This window comes from Branchiostoma belcheri, unplaced genomic scaffold (assembly GCF_001625305.1).
Source record: "Branchiostoma belcheri isolate BF01 breed outbred unplaced genomic scaffold, Haploidv18h27 scaffold16, whole genome shotgun sequence".
NCBI lineage: Eukaryota > Metazoa > Chordata > Leptocardii > Amphioxiformes > Branchiostomatidae > Branchiostoma > Branchiostoma belcheri.
This window is the reverse complement of record NW_017803046.1, coordinates 2,563,449-2,574,293: the sequence shown is the minus strand read 5'-3', so window position 1 is coordinate 2,574,293 and position 10,845 is coordinate 2,563,449. Positions and strand designations below refer to the sequence as shown.

General features: G+C 44.1%; 3 protein-coding genes across 3 annotated transcripts; all 3 read left to right on the top strand.

Annotated features, from left to right (window-relative positions):
* Positions 1–2,607: 2,607 nt before the first annotated feature.
* Positions 2,608–5,131, top strand: LOC109466110 (nmrA-like family domain-containing protein 1). Its single transcript, XM_019763739.1, has 6 exons — positions 2,608–2,767; positions 2,944–3,113; positions 3,240–3,314; positions 3,582–3,822; positions 4,077–4,273; positions 4,558–5,131. Exons 1-6 carry the CDS (start codon positions 2,734–2,736, stop codon positions 4,744–4,746), a joined length of 906 nt encoding a protein of 301 aa, XP_019619298.1. The 5' UTR covers positions 2,608–2,733; the 3' UTR covers positions 4,747–5,131.
* Positions 5,132–5,325: 194 nt separating this feature from the next.
* Positions 5,326–7,994, top strand: LOC109466109 (nmrA-like family domain-containing protein 1). The gene is made up of 6 exons (XM_019763738.1): positions 5,326–5,395; positions 5,559–5,728; positions 5,868–5,942; positions 6,356–6,596; positions 6,904–7,097; positions 7,379–7,994. The coding sequence occupies exons 1-6, from the start codon at positions 5,362–5,364 to the stop codon at positions 7,577–7,579; spliced, it is 915 nt and encodes a 304-aa protein (XP_019619297.1). The 5' UTR covers positions 5,326–5,361; the 3' UTR covers positions 7,580–7,994.
* Positions 7,995–8,265: 271 nt separating this feature from the next.
* LOC109466111 (nmrA-like family domain-containing protein 1) lies at positions 8,266–10,780 on the top strand. Its single transcript, XM_019763740.1, has 6 exons — positions 8,266–8,424; positions 8,603–8,772; positions 8,880–8,954; positions 9,262–9,502; positions 9,762–9,955; positions 10,237–10,780. Exons 1-6 carry the CDS (start codon positions 8,391–8,393, stop codon positions 10,423–10,425), a joined length of 903 nt encoding a protein of 300 aa, XP_019619299.1. The 5' UTR covers positions 8,266–8,390; the 3' UTR covers positions 10,426–10,780.
* Positions 10,781–10,845: the final 65 nt, after the last annotated feature.

Sequence of the window (10,845 nt, the reverse complement as noted above, 5' to 3'; positions counted from 1 at the left end):
AAACAATAAAACACACAGCTAAACACGGATGTAGTTCTCGGTCTCTAGGCAAGGAATTGTTCAGACGAATGATTGGGGTGGAAGAGCTATTTAAAACCTTTTGTTTTCGGTTATAGGATTACGCTAATTACCACTATACTAACTAATGGTCAGATTAGCTGCGAATCCCGTAAAATTCGCATATTTTGAATGTGCTTGAACTTCTCCTATTTCAGCTATTGTTTGTACTGAAGGTGGGTGGGTGAGGTAATCCATACAGTGTTCATGAGTCACCCTACAACAATGCCCATTACTCGCGAGTAGGCAAGGGATGGGCTTCGAATTCGCCTGATTTGACGGGTTCTTGGCTGCTGGGCTCCTTTTGGTGCATTATGTGCTGTTTTCTTATTGCACACCATTTCCTTTTGTAACTGGTTTCTGACATTTGCTAGTGGTTCGTCTTTGAATAACAAAGTGGAAGCGGTGGTGAATTTGAGTCTTGGGACTACAGTCCTTAGCTTGTGACTTAATTTCAAGTTGCCTTGCAATTTATGCATGCAGGAAATTACTGATCAAACATACATGGTGCATCCATGTAACGTTAACCGTTCTGACATACCTATTCGACCAGCAGATGCTGTAAATTTTAATGCTCATCAGTCAGTTATTGTCTTCACCGCGGCAAATTATGGACGGCCGGCTCGGAGACTAATGGTGTCTGAAGGGGTGCCGTTTTTTGGACACAGTGAAATTGGACATTTCGTCTCACTCTGAGAGGGTTATGGTCAGGTCACGCCATGTTGATTGACAGGTTCAACTTAATAACCACTAGAGGAACCCCGTCACGGTGTGTTAACATGATCACAATGTATGCACTAAACGAATTATTAAAGTGAACTATTGGGAACCGTGACACATATTCGAGTTAAGGGTATCATATCCCCGGGCTTAGTTATGACGAGGCAAGTTCAGGGTCACGGTGGAGTGTTCAGGGAGCGAAGACCGAGGATTCACCGAGGTCGGCCTACTGACTGACATGGCGTCCGAGGGCACACACCACGGGTTGGCGTGTGGGTCAACATGCTCAGTGCAACATGGCGGTTGCTGTATGTTCACTTTGTGTATAGGAAATTACTCACAAGTAGGCATTTCAGGCTAGCGTAACAAAATTACGTTTTTCCCAAAATCTTTTCAATCAGTGCTGTTGGATCTCTTTCCTCCATATGCGTCATTTTCTTTATACAGTCACTCCAGGAAAGGTAAATTTAATAGGACAGTATTTACCGTACATTTGTAATTTACAAGGGCCAACCATCACACCATGAAATGTCTCAGACTGAATATTAATCCCATATCAGAACAAGGGAAAGACTCTCTATGATCCTCTATGTCTGAAAACCAAGGCACTGGCTACGACAGGCATGACAATAATCGGTGTCCAATTCAACTTGGCATGGTGGCTTGGGCACCCGGAAGTGGTGGTGCATCGCCGCTGGTGGCCGCTTTACCGCGGAGTGATACAACCCAGATACATGTATGTACTGCACATTTACTTACTAGTACGTGCGTCATGTGTTGATCTCAATAGTGCGCATGCCGCGGAGAAGTCACGATAAACATGTAAATGGTACCGATCGCGATGTCAAGACCACAAGACTTTGATGGTCAGTCTCAAAAGATAATATTCAATACGCCACGACAAATAAATTAAAGTCCATGTGATCAATTATAATATTAATATTATGATACCGAAATAACCACTAGTAGTATAGACAAGGCCTACATTTCTACATGTTAAAAAAGCTTGGATAACTTAACTTATGTTTTAAGTACGGTCACAGCCAGTAAATTCTATGGATGGCATCAACCACAGACTCAAAATCTAATGCGATAGGGCGAAACTAACAAGGCGGGCCAAAAAACAGGATTCCTACAGCTTCAAATTTTGACATCATAAACTTTGTTAAATAAATAAGACATGATAGCTATGCTGTGCTAGGTTTACTGCCAACTATTACGACGTCCATTTGTCACTGAAACAACGTTGAAAAATAAATGTTTTCAAATGGTTTTGATTCAGAGGGAACATCACATATAAAAGGAATGAAATACATCACTGCATCAAAGTAAAGGACAAAAAATTAACCGGAACCTTTTCTTGCCTCCTCTCTTCATCTTCATATTCATCTGCCATCCACGTTCCGAAATGGCAACATCACCCATTTTCGGCATGCTCAGCAATGTCAGATTCTCATTTAAAAACGGAATCACTCCAGCTAATACTATAGCATTGTGCGCGCTCCAGGAGATGGATATTTGATCGTCTGCTTGAAGCAATACTGACAGGTGAGAAGCTTTCGGTGAATACATGTACATGTACAGCCAGTCACCACAGCGTGCATGTGAAAAACTATCCGTTTACCAATACGGCACAGAAAAAACATGTCTGTTACATGGATGATTTTGACACCTTTAATAGCTTTAAGCTTCAAACGCTTTTCATGAACAAAAAGTTAACTTGTCTCAAAGATTATTGGGTCAACATTTTGTTTGGGCTAAGAGGTGTAGCTCTCTAGGTTTGTGTAGCTGGTTTACTTGGTAATCAGAGGGCGTTGTCTTCGGCAAATGTTTGGGCAGTACCATAGTATTCACCAGACGACACTTTGGCTTCACTCAACGGCCAGCGTCACTTTCTGACAAGTCAAGCAGGAGACTGCATCTGGAGTCACGCGTCAGGGTTGAAAGTTCAGGAACATGGCTAAAGTTGTCACTGTTTTTGGAGCAACAGGTGAGTTTTCAAACCATAGCTATGATGTAATTTCCGAGCAGATGTGTTGTTCCACGTTCACACGGTATGTACTAGAGGTTAGTGTGTTTTCTGATCATGGGCTGTCACGTAAGAACCTGCACTGATTCAATCAAACCCATTTGTCCTGCGAACTCCACATCTTCTGGGCTTTACAGGGAGCCAGGGAGGTGGGGTGGCCAACGCCCTGCTGGAGGATCCAAAGTTCAAAGTCAGAATAGTGACGAGGAGCGCCTCTAGCGACAAAGCTAAGGCACTGCAGGAGAGAGGTGCAGAGGTCATTGAGGGCAATTTTGACGATGCCAGCTCTCTGGAGCGGGCACTGCAGGTAAGTAAGACTACCAACGTTAATATCATTCCTCATCATAGTTGATACAGGTGTGCGCTTTTACAGACTTTATAGTCGAGTCCGGCGTTGTCAAGGGTCTTCTTTGTTATCTTTTTTTCTGTCCAGGGGGCCTACGGAACGTTCTTGGTGACTCAGCATTCCTTTGAAGATCCAGACTTTGATCAACTGGAGATCAAGCAGGTAACAGTTCTGGTACAACTAGGATGGTATTCTCAACATTTCGTGATGATGTTTGCCGCCATGAACCATTACACCCCACAAATTACAAAACCTACGAGGTCTTATTTTCGTAATGTTATATGTGTTGCCTATTTCATTAATAAAAAGGGGGGAAGGCAGCACTATCTTCCTGCTGTAAACTTAGAGCTATATGCATATATAGCTAGCGATACGAAATTTCATACAACTGAACGAGGCTATTCATCACATGTTGTAATCTACTCCAAGGGTAAGGCTGTAGCAGATGCGGCCAAAGCTGCCGGTGTACAACACGTGGTGTTCAGTAGCCTGGAAGACGTCCAGAAAATCATGGGGTTTCCCTGTCTGCACTTCGACTCTAAAGCACAGATCGAAGAGTACATGAAGTCTCTCGGCCTTCCCCTAACCGTCGTCAAGTACCCTGGCTTCTACGATAACTACCTCTCCAGCCGCATGGTTCAAAAACTGGAAGATGATACTTACGAAATAGGTATGCTTTTCTTATCAATCTTCATTCTATCTATAACATTGCATATTAAGCAGTAGGTACGTTGCTCGTTGTCGTCCTGAAGTTTTCAGTGTTAGAAAGAGCCGATCGTATTGTCTTCGACAATACATGTCTAGAAGAAGATCATGCATATTGGAAATCTGTATGTTTGTTCAGTTAGCTTGGTTATATGTGATATCATCTGGTCAACTGACGACGCAGTGATCGACTCTTGTCTTGCCTTCTGCATTTTCCAGCATACCCGCTGGAGGGCGCTGGCATGCACGGCATCAGCGTAGCCGTCGACGCGGGTTTCGCCGTCACAGCGATCTTCAAGAACAGGGCCGAATGGCTGGGCAGAACTGTCGGCTTCAGCGCAGAAAAACTCACCATCCAGCAACACGCAGACATTCTCTCCAAACACCTGGCACCGAGGGTGTTCAAGCCGAGTAAGGTAAGTGGGACCGACATACTAACTTATTATATTGACCGAAGGAAAACATATTGATTGTTTTTGCTCTGTTTCTTCTTCCTCTTCTTCTCCAAACAAATCATGCAGGTCAATGACCTGAACCAGACGTCTGTCACCATGGCAACTAGTGTTGGGTTGCTCCATGTTGCAATTTTATAGCAGGAAGGATTTAGACTCCTGTCACCATCAATTTTCTTGTGTATCTCATTACCTGGATGTCTAAACCTTCATCGATGCATACAACCATCCATATCTCATGTTCACAGATGACGTCGGACGAGTTCAGTAATCTGCCCTTCCCGGGAGCGAAGCACCTCGGCGACATGTTCAAGTTCTACCGCCTGGGAAACCCCGACCACAGCCCGGAGCTGACCCGGCAGCTGTACCCGGGCACCAGGGGCCTGGACCAGTGGGTGGCGGACAACAAGGAGGCGCTGCTGAACGCGATGTCATAACAGCCGGGCACGGCGTAGTGTATCTGTACACTGTAAGCACGTGTATATGAAGGGAAAGAATTCTCAGGAACGCAATATGGTAAAATTCATTACTGTGTACAGCGACAGCCTCCAGTAACGCTGAAGTGATGACAAAGAGAATTATAAAAGAAGGTGTAAACTACATGTGACCTGACAGGTTGTTGGGATATTAATTTTGGACAGGAGATGTCCATTTCCTTTAATCAATTTCATTTTTCAAAGTTTTTTAAACATCAGACAAAATATTCTAACAAAAGTCCAATACACTGCAAAGAAAAACTACATCTTGTTTACTGAATGCTTGTTATTTGCCATCACACATGTATTGTCTACATTGCCAATAAAATTGCTTCAAACCCTTTCACAAGAACGAGTCTATTTACCGTTAAGCATTGGCAGCCTTCATGAATTTAGCGTTCAAAGTAAGGTACTCAATTGCACGTTGCCAGGATCCCCCCCCATGCAGACCCTCATAATTGGCCAGTATGTTTAGTTCGGCAGAAGACGCTTCACTTCAGAAGCAGTGTTACTTTTCTGTAAGGTCAAATCCTTGCAGGAGACTGGATTTGAGGTCACAAGTCAAAGTTCAAGGGCATGGCTAAAGTTGTCACTGTTTTCGGAGCAACAGGTGAGTTTTCACTCGATTTTCAAACCATACCAGCTTATATGTAATTTCCAAGCAGTGAATATATACGTGGGGATAGACGTGTTTGGCAAGGGAAGCTATCTGATCACGAAATGTCACGTAACCTGATTAAATCAATCCTATTTGTCCTATAAAACCCATGCAGGGACCCAGGGAGGTGGGGTGGCCAATGCCCTGCTGGAGGATCCAGAGTTCAAAGTTCGAATAGTGACGAGAAGCGCCTCTAGCGATAAAGCTAAGGCACTGCAGGAGAGAGGTGCAGAGGTCATTGAGGGCAATTTTGACGATGCCAGCTCTCTGGAGCGGGCACTGCAGGTAAGTAAGACTGCAACCTTGATATCATTCCTCATCACAGCTGAAAAAGGTGTCTCAACTTTTTACAGACTTTATAGTCGTTTCTGTTCCGGCGATGGGTACTGGTATTCTTTTCGATGTGATCTTTTTTTCTGCCTAGGGTGCCCACGGAACGTTCGTGATGACTCAGCATTCCTTTGAAGTTCCAGACCCTGATCAACTGGAGATCAAGCAGGTAAAACCTTTAGTTGACACTATAGATTCTGGTAAAAAGTATAATGTCCTCGCTTCTTGTGTTTGTCATGCAAGATCTGAAACTTGAAGTTCTACTGAATCCTGAAATTTAGATAAATTTTTTCCTCCATAAACCAACGCATGATCTCGAAAATTTGACGCATCCTTTGAGCGTGCTTTTGCTGTGGTAATGTTATATCAAGCAAAAGGAGGTTAGAAAGGCCCTTGGTTACAAGCTTCTTGGTTACATTCGATGAGTCTATTCTATTACATCAGATTAGGATATTAGGATTAGGATATATTAGGTAATTAAGATACTCGTAGATCTCCCACCCCGCGTACGCCGTGCTTTATTCCTATATATAGTGTTACTAATTTATAATTAACTGAGCAAGACTCTCTATCTAATCCAAGGGTAAGGCTGTGGCGGATGCGGCCAAAGCTGCCGGTGTACAACATGTGGTGTTCAGTAGCCTGGATCCCGTACAGAAGACCATGGGGTTCCCCTGTCTGCACTACGACTCTAAAGCACAGATCGAAGAGTACATGAAGTCTATCGGCCTTCCTGTTACCATCGTCAAGTATCCCGGCTACTATGATAACTACCTCTCCCTCCGCCCGATTAAAAAGCAGGAGGATGGGACTTATGAACTAAGTACTTTATGCTTTATGGTTTTTTTCCGAATCTTTGTACTATCTGTGGATTGATAGGACATAAGCAGTAGGTGTACCGTAAGCTTATTGCTGTCCAGTAATTTTGTGTAAAAAAGACTCCACCATGTCATCTTCAAAAATACATATCCAGAAGTAGTCAGTTTGAAACTTCAGATGCATGTTGAAGCTATACATATATAAATGCAAACAAATGGTATATTTCTTACGTAAAACCCGTGTGAGTTTAGTCGTTATGTCAGGTTTGTCGAAATGCCACGTCGACTGTGGTCTTGGTCTAACTTTTCCAGACTTCGCGATGGAGGGCGCTGCAGAGCACGGTGTCAGCGTTACCGACGCGGGTTTTGCCGTTAGAGCGATCTTCAAGAACAGGGCCGAATGGCTGGGCAGGACTGTCGGCTTCAGCGCAGAAAAACTCACCATCCAGCAACACGCAGACATCCTCTCCAAACACCTGGCACCGAAGGTGTTCAAACCGACAAAGGTACTACAGTAGTACCTTTGTCGGTTTGAACAAGTACAGTAACACCAACATAAAGACTCATAAATCTAACGGTTTGTAATTGCTGCAGTTTATATCGTAGCATGATGATGTCGCTTCTCCTAGAATTAGAAACATCCATACTTTTCCAAATCCATGTAGAAGAGCAAGAAATCATTCACTGTATCTGTTGGTAGCGCTCTTCAATATGCCCAATAGCCTGATAGAAAATACGATGCACGTGGCCTTGCATATATCCATCCGTCCTTCATGTTCATTCACAGATGACGTCGGACGAGTTCAGTAAGCTGCCTTTCCCGGGAGCGAAGCACCTCGGCGACATGTTCAAGTTCTTGCGCCTGGGAAACCCCGACTACAGCCCGGAGCTGACCCGCCAGATGCACCCGGGCACCAGGGGCCTGGACCAGTGGGTGGCGGACAACAAGGAGGCGCTGTTGAACGCGATGTCAAGCAGCACGACGTGAAATGTAAACTGCATGCGTAAGCACGTGTGTGGACGGAGAGCTCGAGACATCTCAGCAAAGATCAGTAGATGTGGCAAAATTAAGTACTGACTATCATTTTCTTAATGTCAACACTTTTATTCTGATATATTGCAAAATGTACTGATCATTGTGACAGTCTTCATGATCAACAGATGACAAAGAGCGCCATACTAGATGGTGGAAACGGTGTATGACCTGACAGGTCACTGAGAGACTTAGTTCGGACAGAAGACGTCCATCATTTTTATCATCAAGTTCCTTTAACAATAAAAATATAATACTTGACCGACGAGGAAAGCATCTCTTTATTCGCCAGATATAAAATTTTATTGCAGTAGTCAATCTGTGGTAAATAAGAAGAAATAAACAACAGTTCTAGGATTATACAGTTTATTTATTGTGCATTCTAAAGGTACAGAGCGTCTAAAGTATGTTTAGCTCAGATCTAAGATTAGAACACCCTGTCTTTCACAAGACGAGTCATCTAAATTTTCTCAGAATCTGCAGCTACAGACACTGTAGCTAGTCCAGGGCGCTCTGTAGCACGTCCTTGTTCTCTCCCACCCACGTGTCGAACATTTTGGTTGGGTAAACAGGTGTGCCTCTAGGTTTGTGAAACTGGTTTACTTAGTAATCAGAGGGCGTTGTCTTCGGCAAATGTTTGGGCAGTGCCATAGTAACTGACACCAGACGACGCTTCGGCTTCACTCAACAGCCAGCGTCACTTTTCTGTAAAGCCAAGCGGGAGACAGAATTTGGAGTCACGAGACAGGGTTGAAAGTTCAGGAACATGGCTAAAGTTATCACTGTTTTCGGAGCAACAGGTGAGTTTTCAAACCATAGCTATTATGTAATTTCCGAGCAGATGTGTTGCTCCACATTCATGTATATTGCTAGGGGTTACTAGTAATGTGTTCTGATCATGAGCTGTCACGTAAGAACCTGCGCTGATTCAATCAAACCCATTTGTCCTGCGAACTCCACATTTTCTGGGCTTTACAGGGAGCCAGGGAGGTGGAGTGGCCAATGCCCTGCTGGAGGATCCAAAGTTCAAAGTCAGAATAGTGACGAGGAGCGCCTCTAGCGACAAAGCTAAGGCACTGCAGGAGAGGGGTGCAGAGGTCATTGAGGGCAATTTTGACGATGCCAGCTCTCTGGAGCGGGCACTGCAGGTAAGCAAGACTGCCACCTGACTGAATCTTAATATCATTCCTTATTATAGTTGATACAGGTGTGCATCAATTATGTCATAGATTTAGGTTATCTTCTTTCTGTCCAGGGGGCCTACGGAACGTTCGTGATGACTCAGCATTCCTTTGAAGATCCAGACTTTGATCAACTGGAGATCAAGCAGGTAACAGTTCCGGTACAACTAGGATGGTGATCTCAACATTTCGTGCTGTTGCTTAAAAGTTGAAACGTCTACAACCATCATAAACTGTAGATGATGTTTGCCGCCATAAACCAATACACACCACAAATTTAACACAAAACCTACGAGGTTTTATCTTCGTAATATGTGTTGTCTATTTCATTTCATAAAACGGGGGAGGCAGAACTACCTTCCTGTAAACATATATATATAAAGAGAGAGCTAGCGATACGAAATTATTACTGAACGAGACTCTTCATCGCATGTTTATTTACCAATCTACTCCAAGGGTAAGGCTGTGGCGGATGCGACCAAAGCTGCCGGTGTGAAACACGTGGTGTTCAGTAGCCTGGAAAACGTCCAGAAAATCCTGGGGTTCCCCTGTCTGCACCTCGACTCTAAAGCACAGATCGAAGAGTACATGAAGTCTCTCGGCCTTCCCCTAACCGTCGTCAAGTATCCTGGCTTCTACGATAACTACCTCTCCCTCCGCCTGGTTCAAAAACTGGAAGATGATACGTACGAACTAGGTATAATTTTTTTTTATCAATCTTCACCCTATCTAGTACTAGTATGACATTGCATATTAAGCAGTAGGTACGTTGCTCATTGTCGTCCTGAAGTTTTCAGTGTTAGAAAGAGCCGATCGTATTGTCTTCCACCAGACGTGTCTAGAAGAAGATCATGAATATTGGAAATCTGTATGTTTGTTGAGTTAGCTTGGTTATATGTGATGGTCATCTGGTCAAGACGACGCAGTGATCGACTCTTGCCGTTTGCATTCTCCAGGATACCCGCTGGAGGGCGCTGGCATGCACGGCATCAGCGTAGCCGACGCGGGTTTTGCCGTCAGAGCGATCTTCGAGAACAGGGCCGAATGGCTGGGCAGGACTGTCGGCTTCAGCGCAGAAAAACTCACCATCCAGCAACACGCAGACATTCTCTCCAAACACCTGGCACCGAGGGTGTTCAAACCGAGTAAGGTAAGTACATACTAACTTATCGTGTTTACCGAAGGAAAACATATGATATTGATTGTTTTTGCTCAGGCTGTTTCTTTTTCCTTTTCTTCTTCTCCAAACAAGTAAGGCCAATGAAACCTGAACCAGACGTCTATCACCATGGCAACTAGTGTTGGATTACACCAAAGTTTAAAGCAGGATGGATTTAGACTCCTGTCACCATCAATTATCTTAAGTATCTCTTTACCTGGATGTCTAAACCTTCATCGACGCATACAACCATCCATATCTCATGTTCACAGATGACGTCGGACGCGTTCAGTAAGCTGCCCTTCCCGGGAGCGAAGCACCTCGGCGACATGTTCAAGTTCTACCGCCTGGGAAACCCCGACTACAGCCCGGAGCTGACCCGCCAGCTGTACCCGGGCACCAGGGGCCTGGACCAGTGGGTGGCGGACAATAAGGAGCCGCTGCTAAAGGCGATGTCGTAACAGCCGGGAACGGTGTAGTGTACCTATACACTGTAAGCACGTGTATATGAAGGGAAAGAATTCTCAGCAACGCAATATGGTAAAATTCATTACTGTGTACAGCGACAGCCTCCAGTAACGCTGAAGTGATAACAAAGAGCATTAGAAAAGGTGTGAACTACATGTGGCCTGAGGTTGTTGGGAGATTAATTTTGGACAGGAGATTTCCATTTCCTTTAATCGATATCATTTTTCAAAGTTTCTTTAACATCAGACAAAATGTTCTAACAAAGTCCAATACACTGCAAAGAAAAACTACATCTTAAAAATAATTGTTTACTGAATGCTTGTCATTCGCCATCACACATGTACTGTCTACATTGCCAATAAAATTGCTTCAAACCCTTTCACAAGAACCAGTTTATTTACCGTTAAGCATTG

What these genes read in the sequence shown, in the direction of transcription:
- LOC109466110 (XM_019763739.1), top strand. Translation starts at nt 2,734, where the DNA reads ATGGCTAAAGTTGTCACTGTTTTTGGAGCAACAG. An exon ending in CACTGTTTTTGGAGCAACAG is followed by an intron (nt 2,768 to 2,943) that starts GTGAGTTTTCAA and finishes TGGGCTTTACAG; the next exon opens with GGAGCCAGGGAGGTGGGGTG. An exon ending in CTCTGGAGCGGGCACTGCAG is followed by an intron (nt 3,114 to 3,239) that starts GTAAGTAAGACT and finishes TTTTCTGTCCAG; the next exon opens with GGGGCCTACGGAACGTTCTT.
- LOC109466109 (XM_019763738.1), top strand. Translation starts at nt 5,362, where the DNA reads ATGGCTAAAGTTGTCACTGTTTTCGGAGCAACAG. An exon ending in ATCAACTGGAGATCAAGCAG is followed by an intron (nt 5,943 to 6,355) that starts GTAAAACCTTTA and finishes ATCTAATCCAAG; the next exon opens with GGTAAGGCTGTGGCGGATGC. An exon ending in AGGTGTTCAAACCGACAAAG is followed by an intron (nt 7,098 to 7,378) that starts GTACTACAGTAG and finishes GTTCATTCACAG; the next exon opens with ATGACGTCGGACGAGTTCAG.
- LOC109466111 (XM_019763740.1), top strand. Translation starts at nt 8,391, where the DNA reads ATGGCTAAAGTTATCACTGTTTTCGGAGCAACAG. An exon ending in CTCTGGAGCGGGCACTGCAG is followed by an intron (nt 8,773 to 8,879) that starts GTAAGCAAGACT and finishes CTTTCTGTCCAG; the next exon opens with GGGGCCTACGGAACGTTCGT. An exon ending in AGATGATACGTACGAACTAG is followed by an intron (nt 9,503 to 9,761) that starts GTATAATTTTTT and finishes TGCATTCTCCAG; the next exon opens with GATACCCGCTGGAGGGCGCT.